This window comes from Spermophilus citellus (genome assembly GCF_964194105.1).
Source record: "Spermophilus citellus genome assembly, chromosome: 8".
In the NCBI taxonomy this organism is placed as follows: Eukaryota; Metazoa; Chordata; class Mammalia; order Rodentia; family Sciuridae; genus Spermophilus; species Spermophilus citellus.
This window is the reverse complement of record NC_138189.1, coordinates 39,070,221-39,094,868: the sequence shown is the minus strand read 5'-3', so window position 1 is coordinate 39,094,868 and position 24,648 is coordinate 39,070,221. Positions and strand designations below refer to the sequence as shown.

Genomic DNA, 24,648 nt, shown 5'->3' with positions numbered 1-24,648 from the left:
CTGAGGATCAAACCTGGGCCACACGCATGCCAGGCGAGCACGCTATCACTTGAGCCACATCCCCAGCCCATACACATATTATTATACTATGTAAATATTATTCATCACAGAGCCAAAAGGTATTCTATAATCATTTATTTTCTTGTAAACTTGTAAATAACACTAAGGTACCCTTTCTTATTAAAGATTCCTAAGAAAGCATCTCCTCTATCAAAAGAACATAATCTATATGGTCTATTATTTCTGTCCATATACCAAAAAATAACCATTTTGGAGAACTATGGTAAACTTTTTATTTTATTTTATTTTTTGGTATTGGGTTTTAAACCCAGGGGCGTTTTATCAAGATGTGCTTGAACCACACCTCCAGTGCTTTTTAATATCTATCTATCTAGATATTATCTATTTATTTATTTATTTTTGAGACAAGGTCTAAGTTCTGAGGCTGGCTTCCAACTTGTGATCCTCCTGATATAGTATCTTGAGTTGTTGGGATTATAGGTGTGTACCACTGCATCCAGATATAGTAAACTTCTGATACTGAATACACAAACTTTCACACATCCTACATTTCTATTCCCTTCAGATTCTATTCTCAAAAACTGATTTTCAAAATTATATTCAATCCACTAAGTCATTGCTATAACACTCAAAAAGTAATGAATACGCTAAAATATTATAATACTTTTAAAACCATATTAACTAACTTTTGTCAACAAATCAAATCTCAAACTTCTCCCATAATTTTCTTTAGTGCTTATACCCTTTATTTATCTCTGCTATTTATTGTGTTCTAAGGCTATCAGGAAACCCACACGTCTTGGATAGAGGAAGTATTTTTCTCATTGTTTATTTTTGTTTCATTTTCTCTGAGGTTTCTATTCATTCTTTTTTTTTTTTTAAGTTGTAGTTGGACACAATATCTTTATTTTATTTATTTATTTTTATGTGGTGCTGAGGATGGAACCCAGGGCCTCACTCGTGCTAGGTGAGCGCTCTACCGCTGAGTCATAACTCCAGCCCCTCTGTTCATTCTTATTTCTGCTGATCTACCTAATAATATACTTTTCTCCCAATTCTAATTTCTTCCATCTTTCCATACTCCAATCTCTTGGAACTAATTCCATAGCTTTGATGTACTACTTTCATATATTTCTTCAATATTTAGCTGTTATAAAAGCCACTACTCTATCTACATTCCAAACATATCAACTGACCACAACAATTTGTGTTTTAACTTCAATCAGCTTCTAAAGTAAATATCCCATTTCATCCCACAGGTAAGTAAACCCCAAAATCAATGTCTGAGGAAAAAACATTACCATACAGAAATGTCTCATATCTGACACTTTAAAGCACTTTTTATTAGTTCACTCACATTAAAACAATGACATTTGGTTTTAGGTTGGTAAGAAAAATGATCCCCTTTTTTTTTTTAAATCATTTATTCCTTTCAGAAAAGCAATCCAATACATACCTCTGTAGAAAATGTGTTTCTTCTGGGTTTATCCACATGACAGATAAGCAACCCACATTATTTTATTATTAAGGGGAAAAAAGAACAAAATGTGCCTTATGGACATCACTGACTCAGTGATTTAACTACATCATTTGTTGCAATTTAAACTTAGTAAGAGGCTGTAGTTACCTCTTTTTGTAGATGAAGTTTGAAGCAACTGTTTGGCTTTGAGGGAAGTACGAGGCAAATTTTTCAGCCTTTGCGAAGCTGTTGAAAAATAAGGAACTGTAATATTTGCCTGAAAGTATAAGATAAAGACTATAGCTTCTGTAAACTTGAATATTTTAATGCAAACTTTAAAATTTATCAAGGAACAGAAACCATAAGGTGAAATGTTAGAATCCTACAAAGCAGAGGAATTTTAAGGTGATGCTTAGTGAATTAAGTTGGAAAAGAAAAGGGATGGAAATCTTAGTGCATGGTGCAAACTTTGAGAACTAGTTTTTTGTGGATGAAAAACATCTCAAATATATCATCTGTCAAAATAACAAAGAGAAAACAAACCACCAGCAAACATGCCACAGGATGCAAAGAATACAAAGATATAAGTGATGAACCCAAGCACACAGTTTAGAATAAAATAAATGCAATACTTGTTCAATGCAAAAAAGCGCATTTTGGCAAAGCAGTTACTGTTAGATGAACTGCCCTAAAATGAAACAACGATCTCCATACTCAAAAAGGAGAAGAAAACTCAGAACCAGCAAGTTCTCAGGAAGTCACAATCTGGTGGCTTTAATATGTTCAACATCATCTTGTTGTAAAATCACCTTGTTGTAAAATTTAATATGTTCAACATCATCTTGTTGTACCTCAGAATTTGGGCAGAACCTATCTGGGCTATGCACATATGTAGAGGTGGTGTGTGTGTGTGTGTGTGTGTGTGTGTGTGTGTGTGTGTTTTGAGAGGTCTAAATGAGTTGGAGCACATGACATTTAAAGAGATCAGCGAGGAATACTAAACTTGTTTCAAACTTTTATTAGCTACACTGAAACTCTCTAAATTGGCAGATAAGATCCAGATATAGTAAACTTTTGATATTGAACACACAAACATTCACACATCCTACATTTCCAGGGCCATATAGAGTTAAAAGTGGCTCCACTTATTCCAATATCCAATTATCAGAGTCCTATACCAATCAGTGCAGTCACCTATTTAAGTGGCTCTGAAATGTCCTTCTATTGATTAGACAGACTTTATATACTTTTAGAATTTATGTGTAAACCAAGACAAAAAACAGACCCTACCTCTACAAGTTTAGTTAGGGCACAAATAATCACTGGGGTGATAAAGGATACTTGACACATCATTAGGGAGAATACAAGGAAGGATTTTTCTTTCCTCTATTGCTTAGCTTTATCAAGCTAAATAACTAATTTTTTTCACAGCTAATACACTTTTTTAAAGAAATGTACTTGATTTCCAATTTTATAGCACTCCAAACATTACTATAGCTAAATAATATTTGATGCTAACTCAAATATTATCAGGCAGACTAGCAAAAATTTCTCATTTAAAAAAAATCAAAATTTTAATCAGTTACCATATATCTATCCCACAAAAATTTAGGATGTTATCATCATTGGATATTCTATTTATTTATATGTTTTCAATCAGTCATATTTTCATCATTCTAACCATTCATTCGTCTATCCCTGTATTCATGCAAATAAGAGAGTTATCTGCTTTCTTTCAGGTACTGTTTTGGGTACAATGGATTTAGTAGCCAACTAGATAGACATAGTTTTTACTTTGATGGAATAGTCTAGAAAAGGAGACACAGACAATAAACAATGTTGTAAAATATAAGGCCTTCCAGATGGTGGCAGGTGCTAAGGAGGAAAATTAAGCAGGAAAGGGGGACAAGAAGTAAGAGATTTAAGTTGCAACTATAAATAGAATGATTGAGAGATTTCCCTAAGATGACATTCGCACAAAGATCTGAAAGAAGAAAAGGAGTAAGCCATGTAGATATCTACAAAAAGCATTCCAGATTGAGGAAAAAGCAATTGTAAAGAATACTGAGATTGGAACATAGTATGTTTAAAGAACAAAAAGGAGGCTCAGAAGGGCAAGGAAACCAACTGAACATATTCTGGCAATCTACAATGTTTTTCAGCCATTAAAAAATTTTAATGAGGGCTTAATATCAAATGCCATTTGTAGTAAACCCTTTGGAAAGATCCTATTTGAATTAACAACTACAGTGACTTCAATGGACTTTTTTTGTTTATTTAACCTCTTCCATTTCATGGTGACATCACAATGGCATCTACATACAAAGGAAAACTGTCCACCAGGAATTTAAAGAATCAGATTACATACATACAGGATCAGGCAGTAAATAGGAAATCTGCCTGACACAGCATAAAATGAATCATGTTCATAAGATACTACACACATGCATGTTAATCAAATAACAAAACTAAGTTTTTATCTGATTTATCATTCTTAATTTGATCAGTCTTCTAAAGACAAAAATTAATTTTTTTTTAAAGTTCTGGGGACTGAATACAGGGGACCTCTACCACTAGCTACATCCTAGTCCTTCTTTTTTTTTTTTTTTTTTTTTTTTGAGAAAGGTTCTTTGTACATGCTGGCCTTCAACTTGTGATCTTCCTGCCTCAGCCTCCAGAGTTGCTGAGATTACAGGTGTGGGCCACTGTGCTTGGTACATCATTTTTTAAATAATGAAGTGTTCTAGTTTAAGTGAAACTCCAGATCTTTCTAAAATAATATAATTAAATGTTAACTGTTTGAAAATATTTATGACTTAAGGTTTTCCTTGTTTCTTCATTAAAAAAAAAATACAATTCTAAACTAGCAAAACCCCTGTGAGAAGCAAGGATGCTACATTAAAACAATTATCCTACCTACCCCCCCCCCCTTTTTTTTTTGGTGGGAAATGGGAATTGAGCCCAAGGATGTTCCACCTCTGAGCTACATTACCAGTCTAAGGGTCCTTGAACTTGCTCTTCTCCTGCCTCTGTCTCTCAAGTAGCTGGGATAACATGTACATATCTCCACACCTGGCTAACAATGTATTCTTTGATGCTACCATATTTAGGTTAATGTCATCTTCCACAAATCAACTCTTCTGAAAACCTCCATTTCTGGGAAACATGTACCATTATTTTAAGTCATTCTAGCTCAAAAATTTGTTACTTAAATTTTATTTATACACCTCCTATAGTTTCTTAGATCAATACCTTCCTTTATATCCTCATGGTCTCCTAAATACTTTCATCGCCCTATTTTTGGATTAGAACAGTGTCCTTTGGGGTCTCCCTACATCTACTCTTTTTCACTCAATTTATGTACATCAAGGAAATAAGATGAAAGTGCCCAGCACCTGCAGGAAATAAGCAAGTGTATCATCAGAATTCAGAAACAAAATAAAACCAGCTGTTTCTGTTTTCTTTTTTTTTTTTAACACCTTCATTTTATTTGTTTATTTTTATGTGGTGCTGAGGATTGAACCCAGGGCCGCACACATTCGAGGGGAGCACTCTACCACTGAGCCACAACCTGTTTCTGTTTTCTATTATCATGCTCCAGCAATAATAATCAAAGTCAGTGAGAAAAAACACTCTTCCCTGGGGAAAAAAATGGTTTATTGGTCTAAATTATACATAATAGCTATAGAAACTATTGCATTTTAATAACATTATGCTACTTTTAAATTATTATTTCATAGTAATCTGAAATCTTTCAAGCTTACTTCAACAGTGAGTGCCTCTTACCCTGTGATACACTATATTACTATATAAGTACACTAGAAACAAACAATGATGATAGAAAGACTATAAAATCAATGAGTTACCTCAATTTTGTCATTATATGTGTCTTTGAACTTGTGTTTGAAATTTTTTAAACTGTGAAGACTTTAAAAAAATCATTAGACTAGATCTACTCCCTGCCCCCAGCACCATACACACACACACACACACACACACACACACACACACACACACCCTACACACATACACACAAAGCTTAGACAGTATGGCACTTTCTGGAATTTATTGTAAAATGTGATTTTGTGACACTCTATCCAGCTTAACTTTACACTGAAGATTTTCCATATACTGCTGTTTGTTGAGCTTCAATAGTCAAAGATTAGTTCTGAAGAATCATTGACATTGTTTGAAGAGATAAAGCTGTAATTTTATTACTGTAACAAATTAATATGTAAAAATATATTTCCTTGTTTAGAAAAAGAGTAATGTAATCTTAAATCCCATCATCTTCTTTCTGTACTATAGTATTGATTTTATTATTTTTTACTGACAATTACAAAACACAAAGTTCAATAAAAATATTTCCACTGTTGGCATTTTTTCCTGGCTATTGCTCCTCTAATTAATTTTATTTCATGATTATTACTGAACACAGCTTTATCATTTAGGGGAATGTTAAAAAAGACTCTTCTCCAGGTACTAATACTAGTAAGCAAAAGCCACTATGAATGAATTTTAAAGTGAAATACCCTTGGGTTCTCTCACCCATGACATTTTGTTTAAAACCTTTTATTACTTACAAATTCTCATTTAGTCATCCTTTGATGCTCTCTGACTCCCCACTTCAGCCTTCTCAGGGCTACCAAGTCGCATATCTTAGATTTATTGAAACAGAAATAACAACACCTAGATTTTATCACTCCTTGTTGAGGTGTCTCCCAAAAACTCAAGTTGAGACAATGCAATAAAGTTGAGAGGTGAAATGATTGGGTTATGAGAGTCTTAATCAGCTACCCTAACCAGCTGATAGGGATTAATTGTGTGGTAGTAACTATAGGCAAGTAGGGTGTGACTAGAAGAGGTGTGTCCCTGGGGGCAAGCCTTTGGTTGTATATATTTTGTCTGTGTTAAGGAAAGCTTCCTGTTTCCCGGTAGCTTGTTCCCAGCCACTTTCCTCTACCACACTCTTCTTCCTCACCTCACAGAGCAATGGAGTAGGCCTTCTATGGACTGACACCTCTAAAACTGAGACCCAAATAAACTTCCTCTTCTAAAATTGTTCTTGTCAGGTCTGTTGGTCACAGTAGCAAAAAACTGACTAAAACACTCCCTTCACCACCGCCTTTGTTCAACTCTTCATGTTTGGTCCAGATTATGCAATACCCTTCCAAGTGATTTCTAGTCTCTTCACTTTATTCCTTCTCCATATAATATCAAAATAAAGTTTCCAAGAGAAACCTTGATTAAAAGTCCATCATGACTCCTCATGCTTACAGGGTGAACTCTTTACATGATATTTAAAAACTCTCAGTCTATTTCCTATCTACACGTCTCCTCCCTCATCCATTCAGACCTTATGCTTCAGTCATACAACAAAACACTAGAATCAGGTTGCCACTCTATCACTTTTCTTGTCTGCACTTGGGAAAACCGATACATCTTTCTTTCTTTGGCAACTCATATAAGCTAAGTTGGCTATTTTTTAAATGTCTTTTTTGAAAACTCTTCACACTTTTAATACCTCTCCTCTGTTCTCAAAGAAGTTCCTGCTTATCATTTCCTGCTATTGGAAAGCATTGGCTGTCAAACACATTTATATTTTCAGTGCTAGGAACATAATTTATACCCAGCAACTTCTATTAAATGATTAAGGCACACATAAGTGACTGACTACTGGAGAAAATCTGAGCATTCAAGGTCCTCCACAATTAAGTCCAAATAAGTGATTCTCAAACTTGGATCTGCCCTGAAATCAGCTGAGCCTTTTTTTTTTTTTTTTTTTGGTAATGGGGATGGAACCTAGGGGCGCTTAACTACTGAAATACATTCCCCTTTTAAAAATTTTTGAAAGAGTATCACTAAATTACCCAGGCTGGCCTCAAACTTGCAATTCTCCTGTCCCAGTCTCCCAAGCAGCTGGCATTTCAGGCATGTGCCACTGTGCCTGGCTTCAACTGAGACACTTCTGAAACGAGAGATTCTTGGTCTCCACCTCAAATATATTCACTCAAAATACCCAGGGGTAAAGCCCAACACACTACATTTAAAAAATTTTGTGATTTGATAACTGATCCAATATCACTGTACTATTTATTCTTACATTGAAGTTCTGGGAATATTACTCATTCTTAGACTAGCCTGTTAGTTTACTTGTAAAATGATTTATTTCAATTTATGTTTCATAATTATATAAGATTCAAGTGCAACATTTTAGTGTTTTGTTAATAAATAAAATCTAGAAAGAATTCTCCCCCCTGGACCTCAGATAAGTCCGGCTATACATAAGCTGAAAACTGCCTTTAGCTCTTACTCTTCACTGAGAGGTTGAGAACAGAATGTTGATTCTATGTTTATTCTCTGGGGGTATACTCTGAATCTTATGTAAAAATATTCTTACACTTTACTCTCTGTGATAATTCAAAATTTATTTACAGTTCAATCTCAAATCATTTCTAATACAGTCATCCAAGAATGTATTCCAAGATGCCTACTCATTTGCAATTAGGTCAGCATGATGTAATCCAAACAATGAGGGGAAGGAAACCAGGAGTCTCAAGGAAGTAATGTGAAGGAGTAATTTGGCCTTAGTTTTGCCACTTTTCTAGTTAATATGACCTTGCAGGATTCAAATAATTTATATGGATCTCTGATCCCTTTCTATAAAAATAAGGAGTGGATATTTGTGAGATTCATATGAAATAATACATGTCAAAGTACTTTAAACATTTCAAAATACTAACCAAATTTTGGATATTTAAAAAAGTCAGTAGATTGTCTTAAAGCTTTCACTCCCCTTCTCCTTATTGTTGAGACAATAATTCCTATATTTTTCTGAAAACCAAACTTTCTGCTAAACCTGTCTCTGGTAGTTTTAGAAAGCAAGGTAAATTAGTCTTTTGGAAAAAAAAAAATGCCTCTGCCAAACATTCTTTCCTTTAATTGAAGAAACTGAGAAAATGACCTGAATCCAGGACATGTGCAATGCTCTGGTTTTCTTAAACTTTTTAAGTCATTCATATTTTCCAAATATGAAAGTTGAAAATTGGTAATAGCTATAAAAGTTGGAAACCACATTAGAATTCTCATAATACTACATCTGAATGCCAGCATCCACAATAATGCAGCCACAGCATATAAGCATATAAAAATAGTGATTGGCATAGTAACAAGGCAAAAGAAGTGGTCCCATAGGTGGAAATAAGCAACCTTGCAAAGTTAGCTTCATGCAGACCAGCAAGTAAGAACCAAAGCTCTACCACTTACAGTTGGAAAAATAAATACTTAAAACAAATGCAACATACATTAAATAACTTAAGCTTACATAAAAAATATAAAATACCAATTCATTTAATAAAATGCATAAAAATTGCTATATATGCACATAATTACATATCAAAATATAAAAATTTTATATGTAAGACATTTTTATGCAAAGATATATGTAAAATTTCAAGAGAAAACAGATAATTAGGTTTTTGCTTCACAATACAATAACTTTAAACAAAATTCTTCCAAAATCTTTATAAAAGAAATTTAATATTAAGTTTTAGGCTTGCTGATATTCTGGATTTTTTATTTTCCAAATCATTTTGACAACAGTGTAATTCTACACTAACATAAATGTTTGTTGACATTTTTAATTACAAATAAGTTTACTATAGCTAAAAATATAAAGAAGTACATGCAAACAGGAAAAAAAAGGATGATATCAGTTTAAATTCTTCTGTCTATATATTATTGTAATATTGAAATAAGATGTTTATGAAACAGCATACATATTTTCCACAAAAGAATAAATTAGTGGGGCTAGAGGTGTAGTTCAGTGGCAGAGCACCTGACTAGCACATGTGAGGCACTGGGTTCGATCCTCAGCATAATAAAAAAATTAAAAAGAATACATTAGTAATTAGGATATTCAGATTCCCTATATATTTTCCTTAATTATCAGCTTCTGGGGAAAAAGGAAAAATAATGTGTCTACATATTCAACTTTGATATTGGTTTATTATACTACAAGTATGAAAAATGAATTGTTTATTTTTATTTTGATGTGCTCTAAAATATAATAAACTTTTAGATATTTTATTTTTTGCAGTGTTGGTGATTGAACCTGGGGCCTTGTGCATACTAGGCAATCATTCTACCACTGAGCTATATCTCTGGCCTAAGATTTGTAAAAAGTAGAGATTTTTAGAGAAAATTTAAGTACTTATTAAGAAAATGACCTGAATCCTGGACATGTGTAATGTACATTTGGATAGTATATTGGTTACTATTTCTAATTTCTTTAAGTGAAAGCCAAATCTAGTTCCTTTAAAAAAAAATCTATTGTCTTAAAAATATACTTCATTTATTTTAAAATTTGGTAGAGACTAAAGTTTCATATAATTATAAGTATTAATAGGAATTAGATATTTCAGGGACAAATTCTAAATTTTAATATAGTATGATTATCTTATAGTAACAGTTTAATAGTCATTCAGCACAAATATCTATAATTTTTATTTTCCATTAATCAATTTATACCCGAAAACATAAGAAAGATACTTACTGGCTGAAGCCTGAGATTGCATGCGAGGTATTCCTCCATTTGGCACTTGAAAATTTGAGTCACTTCTGCTGCTTTTCACTGAGTCAACTTGTGTATTAGATGTACGGGACAGGTTTGGAAGACTGCGCCTTAGTTTTTCTACAAAAATAGGATTTTAATTTTTTAAAAAATGAAACCATTCTTTCAGATGGAGAAAGAATTAAAATATTAATTAGGATTCAAAGGAGATTTACCTAAACATTCTGCCTATTATAAAACAGAAAAAAACAGGAAGTACTTATTTAAAAATAAAAACTCAACCCACAGTCTATATAAATTGGTAGGTTAAGAGAATCCTTAAAGGAAACAGCAAATTATATATTGAAATATACATCTAAACAAAGATCATTTCATGAGTAAAATAAAGCAAAAGTAACACAATCACCTAAAGTTAAAATGACTTTCTTTTTTTGTATTGATAAACGATGAATAAAATGGCTCACCTGACTAAACTCTTATTTATTTGAACTACAAAATCTTGGCAAAACCGAATTACTTTCACACTGAAATACGAATAATTTTTTTCAGAAGCATTCTAATGAAAAAAATCTGCTATGTTTTACCTTCATTTTTAACATTGCTTGTCTGTATATCTGTGGGATGGCCTTGAAGTGAAAGGCGCGGCTGCTGTAAGCGGCTAATCATAGGCTGTGGGGACACTCTACTATATTCTATTCCCCGAGCAGGAGATCGTGAACGAGGTGAATTTCTGGGCGACTGCTTAGGTGATGGTCGAGGTGAATTGCGTGGTGATGGTGAAAACCTGTTAACAGCAGGGTATACTGCATGATGCATATTGTCATCTTCATCATCTAAACTTTGTGCATCAAGCTCCTGATCACTAAAAGTACCCCGTCTTGTAGAATTGCAAGATGAACCAGAACTGCGCCGAGAAGTGGTGGCTGCATATTCCTGCCGGAGACCTGGCAACAATGAATATGTTATTTCTTTAACTATATTTTTGATTATTTAAATATTTTTTTTAAAATGTAAAAGTAAAAAATTATCATTGAAAAATTTAAGCAGTATAAAGTAGAAAGGAAAACTCCCTTTCTACTTTTAGACATCCTGCCATCATCAGGATGCATAAACCACATCTGCAGATTATTTTTAAATGAAATGAAAATTTATAAAACCTTTGCCCAATTTCTAGATTTCACTTAAATCTGAAATTACAAGGTAGAAACATAAATTTAAAATACTTCTACCCCTACACACAACAATCCAAATTTGAGATTAATATTAAAGGAACACTGAAGGAAAACAATTACTGTGCAAGCAGTGAACAGAATATATATCACCAAGCAAATAAACTCCTTAGATACTTAATCCTTGAATCAACATTATAATGCAAAAAATCACAGAATCTAGGTAATTTAAGCAGGTCCTGATAACTATTGTCAATCCAGTAAAAAAGGATGTCATAGAGTAGTTATATATTTACACACAGAAAATGCTGTTAACAAGTTCCCCAAACTAGTGATTCTTATCTTAGAATCACTCCAGGATATCTTTATAACTACAAATTGTTGGGGATGCAGCTCATTGGTGGAGTGCTTGCCTGGCATGCGTGACACCCTGGGTTCAATTCTTAGCAATACACACACAAAAAAACCACTAAAAATTCTTGGGGTCCAGTTCACCCTTTGGTCAGACTGAGGAACTGACAGTTTCTCAGTGTCTAGTTATAACAAATATGGCACTAATGTCATCTAACAAAAGACAACAGACCAGTGAAAGAGCATTGTTTTCAGAAAAGAAAAATCCAAACCTCGATGTAGTCTAACAAGAGGATATTAAGAAAGTCACACTCACAATAGGATTTTGCATTTCTCATTTTAAAAACCAGAAAGCTCGACTAGTTACAATCTAAATCTGCAATTTTGTATCTCTAATTATAATAGAAATCCTGGAAGAATCATGTTGTAAAAAAAGAAACTCATATTTAAAAAGGGAGAAGGAACGACTTGTTTTTAAGGGAGTATACCGTATATTTTTAGCAGTGTCTTTTTTTAAAAAATTTACTGAGAAAATAAATATTCATGTATGTGGAAAAAGGATTACTGAAGTACCGAGAGGCTAAAATTCTATTATCTTACCAAAACACAATATAAAAGCTGCACTAAACCGTTGACTGAGCTTTTAACAAAATATTGGTGTCTAAAGTCAGGTTTCAAACAAGAAATGAGTGAGTTTACTCCAAGGTATAGAATTAGATGGCATTCTTTTTTCCTTTCATATCCATGAATAATTAGCTTCTGACTTGTTGAATGCCACAGAATCAGTGAGGAGTTAAAATAAAATTACAGAAGAAATGGCTAACATGTCATTAGTTTTTAGAGCTAACAAGAAATAAAGAATAAGTCAATCTCCTATCTTTCCAGCAGTATTATAAATGGGAACTGAATCAGCAGAGGAAGAAACATTCTACAGTTTCTTAATGTTATAGCTTGATAAATCTTACTACACATTTAAAGAAAAGATTATGCTCTAAGTAAAACCAAAGGTTTTAAAATAAATTTTAGCAATTCTCATCAGCTAATTGCCAAGACTCTGAAATGTGTATTTCAAGGATCTTTTCATTGAAAAGGTTTAAAGGGATCACTTTACAGATATTTCTTACTTCACAGTTTAGTATATGGCATCTTATGAGATGTACCAGCAAGAACAAAACTACCACAACCACCTTACATTCAAATTAGAGCCAGGACATCCATGAACCTTTGAAATAGTATGAAAAATTTCATGTTTATGTATATTTTGGAGATGATGGAGGCTATAATTTTTACTACATTCTCAAGACAGTTTCTAGACAGTTTCAAGGACCATGCTAAAAGTACCATCACATGCTTCATTTAATTTAATGTCACAAGTTCGGTTTTTTTTTTTTTCAATACACACACACACACACACACACACACACACACTTCTAGTTGTGGATGAATCTTTTATTTTTACTTATTTGTTTATATGTGGTGCTGAGAATAGAATCGAACCCAGTGCCTCACACATGTTGGGCAAGTGCTCTACTACTGAGCCACAATCCTAGTCCTCATAGATTTTTTTTTTTAATAAATTTGTGGTTTCTCAAGAGAGTGATATCTGTCACCAAGAAGAATATCACAATAGCTAGCGGCCCTCATGGTACTTAAATAGAGTGTACAACAGTGATTTTTAAAATTCATGGGGGAGGAGGTAGGTAAAAAGAAGATCTAAAAGATCTAAAAAGGCTCTTTAGGGGAGCAAGTTTTTTTAAAAAGGTTGAGAAACACTGATTTACAATAAAAGACACACAGTAACAGAGGAATAATCCCACTTCTGAGTGCAGATACAAAGTAACACACAGGGTATGCCAATTAGTCACAGAAGCTAAGCATAATATGCTTTTCTCTGCCTTTCATATAGCAAAACTTCCCTATGTAAAATAAACTCTGAAAACGAATAAACAAGTACATATGTGAACAAGCCTCTGAAGTATCCATTTAAAAATTTTTACTTTCACTGTATTACTATTCTCACAAGACATATTTAATACCTACAATAAAATCATAAAGTAGTAAAAGAAATAAAAAAGCCTCTTTTTTTTCCCTCATGTTTTCTAGTACCAGAGATGAACCCCCGGGTGCTTTACAACTGAGCTACATCTCATATCTTCTAATTTTTTATGTTAAGACAGGGTCTCTCTAAGTTGTCCAGGCTGGCCTCAAACTTGTAATCCTCCTGCCTCAGTCTCCTGAGTAGCTAGGATTACAGGCATGTGCCACCATACCCTGCAAAAATCTCAACTGTTGGCAATTAAAATACTTACTTTCTTCCTGCATCCGGGCTAGAATCTGCACATCAGTTACATCATTTAACTTATAATTGGATCCAATTGAATCTTCATCTAATTCTGAAGCACTTAACTCACTATCTATAGAGGATTGAGGACTGAGCGGAGGATTTCTGTCTGATGAACTTTTGAAGTTACCTTGAGAAAAAAAAAATCAAACTTTAATAAGACCAAAATTGAAAAAATACCTGTTGCAATCAACTAGATATTATATCCTTTGCTTCAGATCATTATTATTCTGCCCTTTGTTTGCAAAATATATATATTGAACATATAATGAAATTAGAAAGACCTTATTAAGAAAAATGAGGGCTATAGAAACTCATTTATATACTATGGCATGAACACAAAACTCTTTTTCATTTAATATAATTTACCTATTCCTTTACAGAGAACAATTCAACCCAGTGGCTGGAAAACAGATGTTATCAAATAACTCTAGGCTAGAGGATTTCAACCTTTACAACAAAGTCAATGAAACTGCTCTACAAAGTAGATGAATCTATGATGTAGTATTTTCTTCTCTCAAATTCAATCATTAACAAGAACCATCATATTTTCACTTAATAAAAGCATCTGTTTTTCCTAAACAAGAAAACTATAATTTGAGGAAAATTGGATTCCTTAGACATTTAAAAATACCCCCCCCCCAAAAAAAGAACACTAGGCCAATTTCTCCTGTATGATGCCATGTTTACAAAATTCTTCTGGCAAATTTGTAGTGGGGATCCAAGGTGTGCTGAGATTTAGTGGTGAAGCACAAAAGATGGGATGAAGAAAGTAACTAGATTAAAAAAGAGTACTTTATCATTCTAAAACAAAAGGGAGACAGATCAGAAAAATAAAGAATACATGCTTTTCTTTTTTTTTCTTTTTTTTTAAAGAGAGAGTGAGAGAGGAGAGAGAGAGAGAGAGAGAGAGAGAGAATTTTTAATATTTATTTTTCAGTTCTCGGTGGACACAACATCTTTGTTGGTATGTGGTGCTGAGGATCGAACCCGGGCCACACGCATGCCAGGCGAGCGCGCTACCACTTGAGCCACATCCCCAGCCGAATACATGCTTTTCTAGGCAAATACTTTTTTTTTTTTTATTGGTTGTTCACAACATTACAAAGCTCTTGACAAATCATATTTCATACATTAGAATCAAGTGGGTTATGAACTTCCATTTTTACCCCAAATACAGATTGCAGAATCACATCGGTTACACATCACATTTTTACATACTGCCATATTAGTGACTGTTGTATTCTGCTACCTTTCCTATCCTCTACTACCCCCCCTCCCCTCCCCTCCCCTCCCCTCTCCTCCCCTCTTCTCTCTCTACCCCATCTACTGTAATTCATTTCCCTCCATGTTTGTTATCCCATTCCCCTCATAACCTCTTATATGCAATTTTGTATAACAATGAGGGTCTCCCTCCATTTCCATGTGATTTCCCTTTTTTTCTCCCTTTCCCTCCCACCTCATGTCTCTGTTTAATGTTAATCTTTTCTTCCTGCTCTTCCTCCCTGCTCTGTTCTTAGTTGCTCTCATTATATCAAAGAAGACATTTGGTATTTGTTTTTTAGGGATTGGCTAGCTTCACTAAGCATAATCTGCTCTAGTGCCATCCATTTCCCTGCAAATTCCATGATTTTGTCATTTTTTAGTGCTGCGTAATACTCCATGGTATATAAATGCCACATTTTTTTTATCCATTCATCTATTGAAGGGCATCTGGGTTGATTCCACAGTCTAGCAATTGTGAATTGTGCTGCTATGAACATCGATGTGGCAGTATCCCTGTAGTGTGCTCTTTTAAGGTCTTCAGGAAATAGTCCGAGAAGGGCAATAGCTGGGTCAAATGGTGGTTCCATTCCCAGCTTTCCCAGGAATCTCCATACTGCTTTCCAAATTGGCCGCACCCATTTGCAGTCCCACCAGCTGTGTACAAGAGTACCCTTTTCCCCACATCCTCGCCAGCACTCATTGTTGTTTGACTTCATCATGGCTGCCAATCTTACTGGGGTGAGGTGGTATCTTAGGGTGGTTTTGATTTGTATTTCCTTGACTACTAGAGATGGTGAGCATTTTTTCATGTACTTGTTGATTGATTGTATGTCCTCCTCTGTGAAGTGTTTGTTCATGTCCTTGGCCCATTTGTTGATTGGGTGATTTGTTATCTTATTGTCTAATTTTTTGAGTTCTTTGTATACTCTGGATATTAGGGCTCTATCTGAAGTGTGAGGAGTAAAAATTTGTTCCCAGGATGTAGGCTCCCTATTTACCTCTCTTATTGTTTCTCTTGCTGAGAAAAAACTTTTCAGTTTAAGAAAGTCCCATTTGTTGATTCTTGTTATTAACTCTTGTGCTATGGGTGTCCTATTAAGGAATTTTGAGCCCGTCCCCACAATCTGTAGATCGGAGCCAACTTTTTCTTCTATCAGACGCAGAGTTTCTGATTTGATATCTAGCTCCTTGATCCACTTTGAGTTGACTTTTGTGCATGGCGAGAGGAGGGGATTCAGTTTCATTTTGTTGCATATGGATTTCCAGTTTTCCCAACACCATTTGTTGAAGATGCTATCCTTTCTCCATTGCATGTTTTTAGCTCCTTTATCAAATATAAGATAGTTGTAGCTTTGTGGATTAGTCTCTGTGTCCTTTATTCTGTACCATTGGTCCACCCGCCTGTTCTGGTACCAGTACCATGCTGTTTTTATTACTATTGCTCTGTAATATAGTTTGAAATCTGGTATCGCTATACCACCTGATTCACACTTCCTGCTTAGAATTGTTTTTGCTATTCTGGGTCTTTTATTTTTCCATATGAATTTCACGATTGCTTTATCTATTTCTACAAGAAATGCCATTGGGATTTTGATTGGCATTGCATTAAACCTATAGAGAACTTTTGGTAATATCGCCATTTTGATGATGTTAGTTCTGCCTATCCATGAACAAGGTATATTTTTCCATCTTCTAAGATCCTCTTCTATTTCTCTCTTCAGGGTTCTGTAGTTTTCATTGTATAAATCTTTCACCTCTTTTGTTAGGTTGATTCCCAAGTATTTTATTTTTTTTGAGGATATTGTGAATGGAGTGTTTTTCCTCATTTCTGTTTCAGAAGTTTTGTCGCTGATATACAGAAATGCCTTTGATTTATGTGTGTTGATTTTATATCCTGCCACTTTGCTGAATTCATTTATTAGTTCTAGTAGTTTTTTTGTAGACCCTTTTGGGTCTTCTAGGTATAGAATCATGTCATCCACAAATAGTGATAATTTAAGTTCTTCTTTTCCTATTTTTATGCCTTTAATTTCTTTCGTCTGTCTAATTGCTCTGGCCAGTGTTTCGAGAACTATATTGAATAGAAGTGGTGATGGGGGCATCCTTGTCTTGTTCCAGATTTTAGAGGGAATGCCTTCAATTTTTCTCCATTCAGAATGATGCTAGCCTGAGGCTTAGCATAGATAGCTTTTACAATGTCGAGGTAAGTTCCTGTTATCCCTAGTTTTTCTAATGTTTTGAACATAAAGGGATGCTGTACTTTGTCAAATGCTTTTTCTGCGTCTATCGAGATGATCATATGGTTCTTATCTTTAAGTTTATTGATGTGGTGAATAACATTTATTGATTTCCGTATATTGAACCATCCTTGCATCCCAGGGATAAATCCTACTTGATCATGGTGCACAATTTTTTTGATGTTAGGCAAATACTTTTATGTGCTCATCAACTTCTATTGTAGAATAATAAAATCCTAACACTGTCACTAATATTTCTAATACAGATTTGAAACACTTGTTTTCCACATTTCTTCACCATAAGAGTCAGTTCCAACATGAAAGGCATGTAAGGAGAGCAAGAAAAATACAAAATAATTAACATTTACATTATCAAGGAAAAAGGAGCAAAGTGCAAATGATAGAAAAAGTACTACAAGGTTAGGCTCAAATAATGCCTGAATCAAATTCTTTATAGTAATTATTATAGATTAAACTTTTTAATTGTCATAGGAGAAATAACCATCAAATAAGTATATACTAGGCAAAGGACAGGGTCAATAAAGTTTAGATTAGAGAACTCACAGGTTGAAAATCTACAGTGGTTAACAATACCTCAATCTTAAAGTAAGGTTACTTAATTAATCAAAGTAAGGTTAATTAATGAGACATAATAATAGCAGTAATAGGAGTAAATGAATGTGTCAGTCATAGAATCAGAGCAGAATATACTTTCTCCAGTTCATTGCAACCTGTCCCTTCCACGTTACTTACAGCACCCATCTCTCTTTTAATACATTCACATATAACCTCATATTATTGCTTATGGTTAATATCAAAGCCTATTAAAACTCCTTTAAAGAGTATTTAACTTTGCAGCTTTTATAACCCACACAGGCCATTTGATAAAGATCTATTGATTAAGAGAGTCAAGGTTCTGACCTCATTTAATTAGACCAGATTTTAAAACTTCTAAGTACATACTAAAGAAAATTACATAGATAGAACACATTGACTTATCTTTGTACTCCTGGTGCCTAGTATAGCTTCTGTTGCAAAGCGTTCCTCAAAGAGATTTTCTCTAAGCAGTTAAAAAATTCATAAATAAAAGGAACCTAAACTAGTTATTTTCTGAAGTAGGGTAGTGAGTGTAAAACCACTGATTAATAACTCCATTCTATTTTCTCCTTACCTGAATTTCCAGGAAGTATAAGTTGTTTGACTATAGGAGGTCGCACTGGGGTTGAGGATGGAGAATTGAAGCCACTGCTGTATGGGCTACTGGCATTTGGACTGTAAGGACTTGAGTAACTCATAGAGTTGAAAGGATTGTTATATAAATTCTGTCTCTTGAGAGCTGCATTTTAATGAGAAGGGGGAAAATCAAATCAACTGAGAAAAAGTTAGCATTTTATTAAAAAGTTTTCCTATTAAAAATTCGTTAAATCATTACCTCAGTTTAAATAAACATACTTATAGTAGTAGGAAAAAATATAATCCCAACACACGCTTTCATTAACTGTTATGCAAACAAAACAGTAGCCACATCAAATGACAAAATAATATAGGTAGAACATATTCTAAACAGGCTACTGGCTATGAAATTAATTCACTTCTATCTTGTTAGAGAAAGTGTTTCTTTAATAACTCTTCCATCAATCCTGTGTGAGCTTTAAAAATAAATCAAATATGAAAATACTTGTGCCTAATTTTTCTATAATACACATTATTTTTAAAAACTGCACAAAATATTAAGTTTTTATTTTTATTTTTTGGTGCTGGGGATTGAACTCAAGGGCACTTAACCACTGAGTCATACCCCCAGACCTTTTTATTTTTTGAGACAGGGTCTCACTAAGTTGCTGAGACTGGCTTTGAATTTGTGATCCTTCTGCCTCAGCCTCTCACATTGCTGGGATTACAGGTATGCACTACCATGCCTGGCAAATATTACATTTTTAAAATGGCCTTTAGGGTTTTGAAAAAAGAAAGCAATAATGACTGGTTAAGTCAGTCAAAGATTAAAAAAAAGGGGGGGGGGGAGATTTGCCTTTTTAAAAAGAAAGTTTATTCCCACCCAAAATAATACTTTTGTTACAAGAAAATCATGCTTTGTATATAAAATTACACAAATAGTACATCAGAAGGACTAAGATATCAAGTGAAATTATATATAAGAAAAATCAATACTTAAACTAATATTTTCCCCTTCCATCCTATCCTAAAATCCACAGCTTATTCAATATTTATTAGGATGGCCAAAGTGTTGTAGAAAACATACAAATATAACATGGTACTTTCTCTTAAAAGGCTTGCTAGTAAAATAGAATTGGCTAAAAAAACAGTAATTGTAAAATAAGTACTACAATAAAGGTGCAGAAGGTTACAGAAATGAACTGAGAAATTTTACAACTGAGAAAATGGGTAATATTTTTTGGAAGAATAGGCACTGAATGGTCTTAAGAGGATGAGTAGTAATCTGATAGGCCACTAAAAGTGGATAAAGTACAAATGTGCTGTGTTTACAATATGAACAAAAGTAGTGTCTTGAAAATGCACAGCATGTTCAGGGAATACACGCAGTAGTCTAGTATGGAAAAGCATATGGGAGGGACAGCTCAGAAAAAGTAGCGGGGGAACAAGTCATGGGAGGCCTGGAACACTATGCTCAGGAGTCTTAAACCCATTGAGTAGCAAAGATAAAGCGATCAGTAAATTTTAGCAGAAGTGCTGTGATTCAATTTGGGGGAAAACAGAGATGGAAATAGTGATGTTGAACAGGCTAAAGTAGGCAGTATACAGAGACTAGAAAATTAGAAGAAAAAAAAAGGGCATATGAAAAACTGGAAAGTAAATAAACAAACAAAAACAGGTACCTTGTTTCTGGTTTACCTACTGACAGAGTAGCAGTTTGGGGAGGAGGAACACATTTTCTGTTGTACCATGTGAGATGAGACACCACATTTTTTACATATTTAGTACATAGTATGGAAGCATCAACCCAAAGAAACAGGCTTGCAAATTTCTATCTCCTTATTCCTTTACAATCTCCTTTAAAGCTTATTATCTTTTATTTAGTTATTAACCACTATCACTCTATGCCATATTCTTTCTCCTGAGAAATCTCAAACATATACACAACATCAATTATCCTCTATCTGCCAAAGGCTCCCCATTATTTCTACTTCTAATCCTAAATTTCTTCTGTACGTCAGTCCCACACACACTACCCATTTAATGTCCCTCTGGAGGTATGGCAAATATATCCCAGAATTCACATATCAAATTAAACTCATGAACTTCCTGATAAAATCTACTTCTCTTCTAGGGGTCCCTCTCTCAGAATGATAACATTCATCCTGTCATACAAACTGGAAACCTAGAAATCACTGTTGATCCAGGAACATTGGTGCATGCCTATAATCCCAGTAGTTCAGAAGACTTGAGGCAGGAGGACTGCAAGTTCAAACCCAGCCTCAGCAATTCAGCAAGGCCCTAAGTAACTTAGTGAGATCTTGTCTCAAAATAAGAAATAAAAAGGGCTGGCTCAGTGGTTAAGTGCCTCTGGCTTCAATCTCTGGTACCAAAAACCAAAAATTGTTGACACTTTTTTTCTCTTTCATTTCCTCATAACTGATTCGCCACATTTTTTTCACTTCATCAACTACCATTTGCTTGATGACATATTTTTTGTTTTTCATGTAAAGTTCATGGCTCATAACTCTTTCCCCAAGGCAAGCCATAAAAACTAGAAGTTTATTCTTTAAGATAGGTCACAGAAACTCTAATCTTCCCTTGCCTTACTGTCTTGAAGCTGGCCATAAAAAAATTCTTTGATCTACCTTGTCTGAAAGATTATAAGACCTCAATTTCAGAAGGTGTTCTGTCCCATACTCACAAGAAAGGAATGCTGAAGAATCTGGAGTTCAGATAGGCTTTCCTGGGTTTCCTCACCCAGTCTAGTAGCATTAGATCATACCCTTTTTGTCCAGTAACATTTCAACATGGTTGTCTGTACTTTGGTCATGCCTTTGCAATGTAGTCTCCATAAGCCCCCGCAAAGAACAGAGTTCTAAGAGTTTCTGTACTCTTCTGAACATGTACAGATTCCTGGAAGGTGATGTGCCTGGAAAGGGCAGATAAGCTCCATGCCCCTTCTCTCATATCTCCATTTATGCATCTCTTCATCTGTGTTCTTTGGATTATTCTTTATAATATATTGGCAAACCTAAGTGTTTCCCTGATTTCTGTGAGCTGCTCCAGCTATGTAATCAATCCTGAAGAGACACAGTAGGAACCCTAATTATAGCCAGTCAGTCAAAAGCACAGGTTACAACCTTGGACTTGCGATTGGCATTTGAATGGAGGACAGTCTTGTGGGACAGAACCCTCAATCTGTGGGATCTCATGCTAGCTCCAGGCAGACAGTGTTAGAACTTAACTGAATTGGAAGGAGCCCAGCTGATATCTACTGTAAGCTTATTGCTTTCTTCCTGGAGGGGAGATATCCCCAACTTCTGAGGTCACAGAGTCTTTTGTATGTTGATTGTTATGGTAAGTAGAGAAAAATGTTTTGTTTTTTTTCCCCTATACTTCCCAACCCATCCAGCTAGCATCATGAAATGTCAAGAGCATCCTACATTCACTCTTGGCCCTCTCCACTCTGCTCTTCATACTACTGCAAGAATGTCTTTTCTAAAGTGCAAATTGGGTAGTATCTTCCAATCCATCATCTTACACTCTTACATAAAACTTCTATATTTTCCAAATGTTCTTAAAATAAAGTTCAGAATACTTAATGTGGCCTATAAGATCTCATGGTCTGGCTCCTATACATTTTTCTGACTATAATTATGTCACATCTCTTCCTTCCTTACTCTTCTCCAGCCACAGTGACTTGTTCCAGTTCCTCATATAAGCCATTGGCTCTCTTACATTGAGCCTTTGCATATATTCTCTCTATCTGCAATGCCCACCTCCTATTCTCTCCTTCTCCCTTAGTACACTTACATTTTTATAAATCTTTTAGGACTCAGGTTAAAGATCATTTCTTGAGAAAAAACCTTTGTTTCTCAAAGCCCAAAGCACTGTATATCATTCCTTAATTACACATTATCAGTTATAAGGATTATTTTTAAGATTCCTCTGCCAGATGATATACTCCAGGAGTACAGGTACAGTGTTGTGTTTATTTTTCTTTATCCTGCATCTCTCACCTTTTCCTAAAGTCTGATACATAAAAGGCTCTCAAAAAAACTAAGCTGAATATATGCATGAATCAATGAGATTAATTCAAATAGAGATGACACTAGACACCACAGAAGTGGAGAGAAACACCAAAAGAGATGTGAAGCAAAAGACAGGCAGTCAGAGGGTTGGTAGGGGTCATGGGAAGTTATTGTTTAATACAGATACAGAATTTCAGTATAGGATGATGAAAAGTTCTGTCCAGATGGACAATGGTGATGGTTTCACATCAGTGTGAATGTACTTAATTAATGCCAATGAACTATACATTCAAAAGGGTGAAAATGGAAAGTTTGTGCAATATTAATTTTACTACAAAACAACAACAACACATTGGCAAAAATGGAAGCACCTTCAAAGAAGACAGAAAAGAAAACAGCAGGAGGGGTAAGAGAGGGTAAAAAAGATAATGCAATAGCATAAAAACAAGATGAGTTTAGGATCAAGTGGTACTGCACCTTAGAGAAGTTAAATGGGATGAATAGAAACTGTCCTATAATACAATACCTAAATTCCCAGGAAGATTTACCTTATCAAAAAAAATTTTAAATACAATCTCCTTGGAAAAAAGAGTAGTTTAGGAATGAAAGTTCAAACCTGCAATAGCCAAGTTATTTTTCCTGAAAAATTTTAAATGTATGTATTTAAAACATACATTATGTTTATAGCTATAACTATTATTGTGTGCATATATATACAATTAAGACATTGTTAAACAGATCTAGTACTTGATTGCACCTAGTTTTAGATCAAGAGAAACTCCTTCACTTACACAAAGCAAAAATTAACTACTCTTTTTGTAGTACAGCAGCTTTGCTTTTCTCTCTCAAGGACAGATTACTGGTTAATAACTGGTAATATTTCCTGTTTTTTAGAATGTGTGAAACCAGGAATTTGTGAACTATAGCCTGCAAGCCAAATCCAAGAGACCACCTGTTTTTGTAAACAAAGTTTTACTGCAACACAACCATGCCTATTTATTTACATATTGTCTATGGCTGTTAGTGTGCTCATAGCAGTAAAACTAATCTCTCACATCTCACAAAGATTAAACTGACTCTTTACAGAAAAAGTTTATATATTTCCTTATTGTCTGATATTCCAATAAGACTATAAGTTCCATGAAAAAAAAAGGATTTTTTGATCTATTATTGCTATGTCCTCAGAACTGAGAACAATCTTCAGAACACTAGGCCATTAACATTTACTGTTGAATGGTGAAAAAGTCCTAATTAAGTTGTAAATTATATTATTTCCAAGGAAAGACATGGTACTCAAAGTATAAAAAAACTGATCCTAAGAATTTTTTTTGGGGGGAGGGGGGTACCAGGAGTTGAACTCAAGGGCACTGGACCACTGAGCCATAAGCCCAGCCCTATTTTGTATTTTATTTGGAGATAGGGTCTCACTGAGTTGCTTAGCACCTCACTTTTGCTGAGGCTGGCTTTGAACTTGAGATCCTCCTGCCTCAGCCTCCTGAGCTGCTGGGATTACAGGCATAAGACACCACAACTAGCTAAGAATATTTTTAATAAATGTTTAAATAATATCTAACTGCAGTTTGGTCAAAAACTTCCAGTTATTTCAAGTTGTCTACACACTTGCCTATATAGTTAAATTTCTTATGAATAGAACTTAAATCAAGCTCCAGAGAATAATTCTAAAAACAAATTGATTTTCAGACAGAACTTTTTTTGAAAATTACATTAAGACTACTGTTTTGAAAAACAGAGGGAAAGTAGGACTTTAGTATCAAAGCAATCTCAGATTCAGCAGCTCTAAAATCACATCCTGTTAAGTTATTTGTAAATATACCATTTCTCCTTTCATTTTACTATATACCAGTTTAGCTAGTCTTCCCTCTGGTACCCTGACCAATTTCAGCTTAAATGCTAACCAAAGAGCATATATTTCTATAATAATACTAATATACACTATTTAAAGTACACTACTGCTAAGCAAATGCAAAGAAAAATGAAAAACAAAACCTTTTTCCAGGATTAATA

At 34.3% G+C, this 24,648-nt stretch overlaps 1 protein-coding gene across 2 annotated transcripts in view; it reads right to left on the bottom strand.

Moving 5' to 3' along the window:
• The window catches only part of SLAIN2 (SLAIN motif family member 2), a 60,430-nt gene that overhangs the window by 15,475 nt on the left and 20,307 nt on the right, over positions 1-24,648 (bottom strand). The window contains exons 3-7 of one of the 2 annotated variants that reach the window (XM_081303949.1): positions 18,588-18,752; positions 13,882-14,043; positions 10,637-10,996; positions 10,035-10,172; positions 1,649-1,726 (exon numbers count right to left, since the gene is read on the bottom strand). In XM_081303949.1, the coding sequence (XP_081160075.1) occupies positions 1,649-1,726; positions 10,035-10,172; positions 10,637-10,996; positions 13,882-14,043; positions 18,588-18,752 (903 nt within the window). The remainder of the gene's footprint in view (positions 1-1,648; positions 1,727-10,034; positions 10,173-10,636; positions 10,997-13,881; positions 14,044-18,587; positions 18,753-24,648) is intronic. The other variant, XM_081303950.1, reaches the window with a different exon arrangement.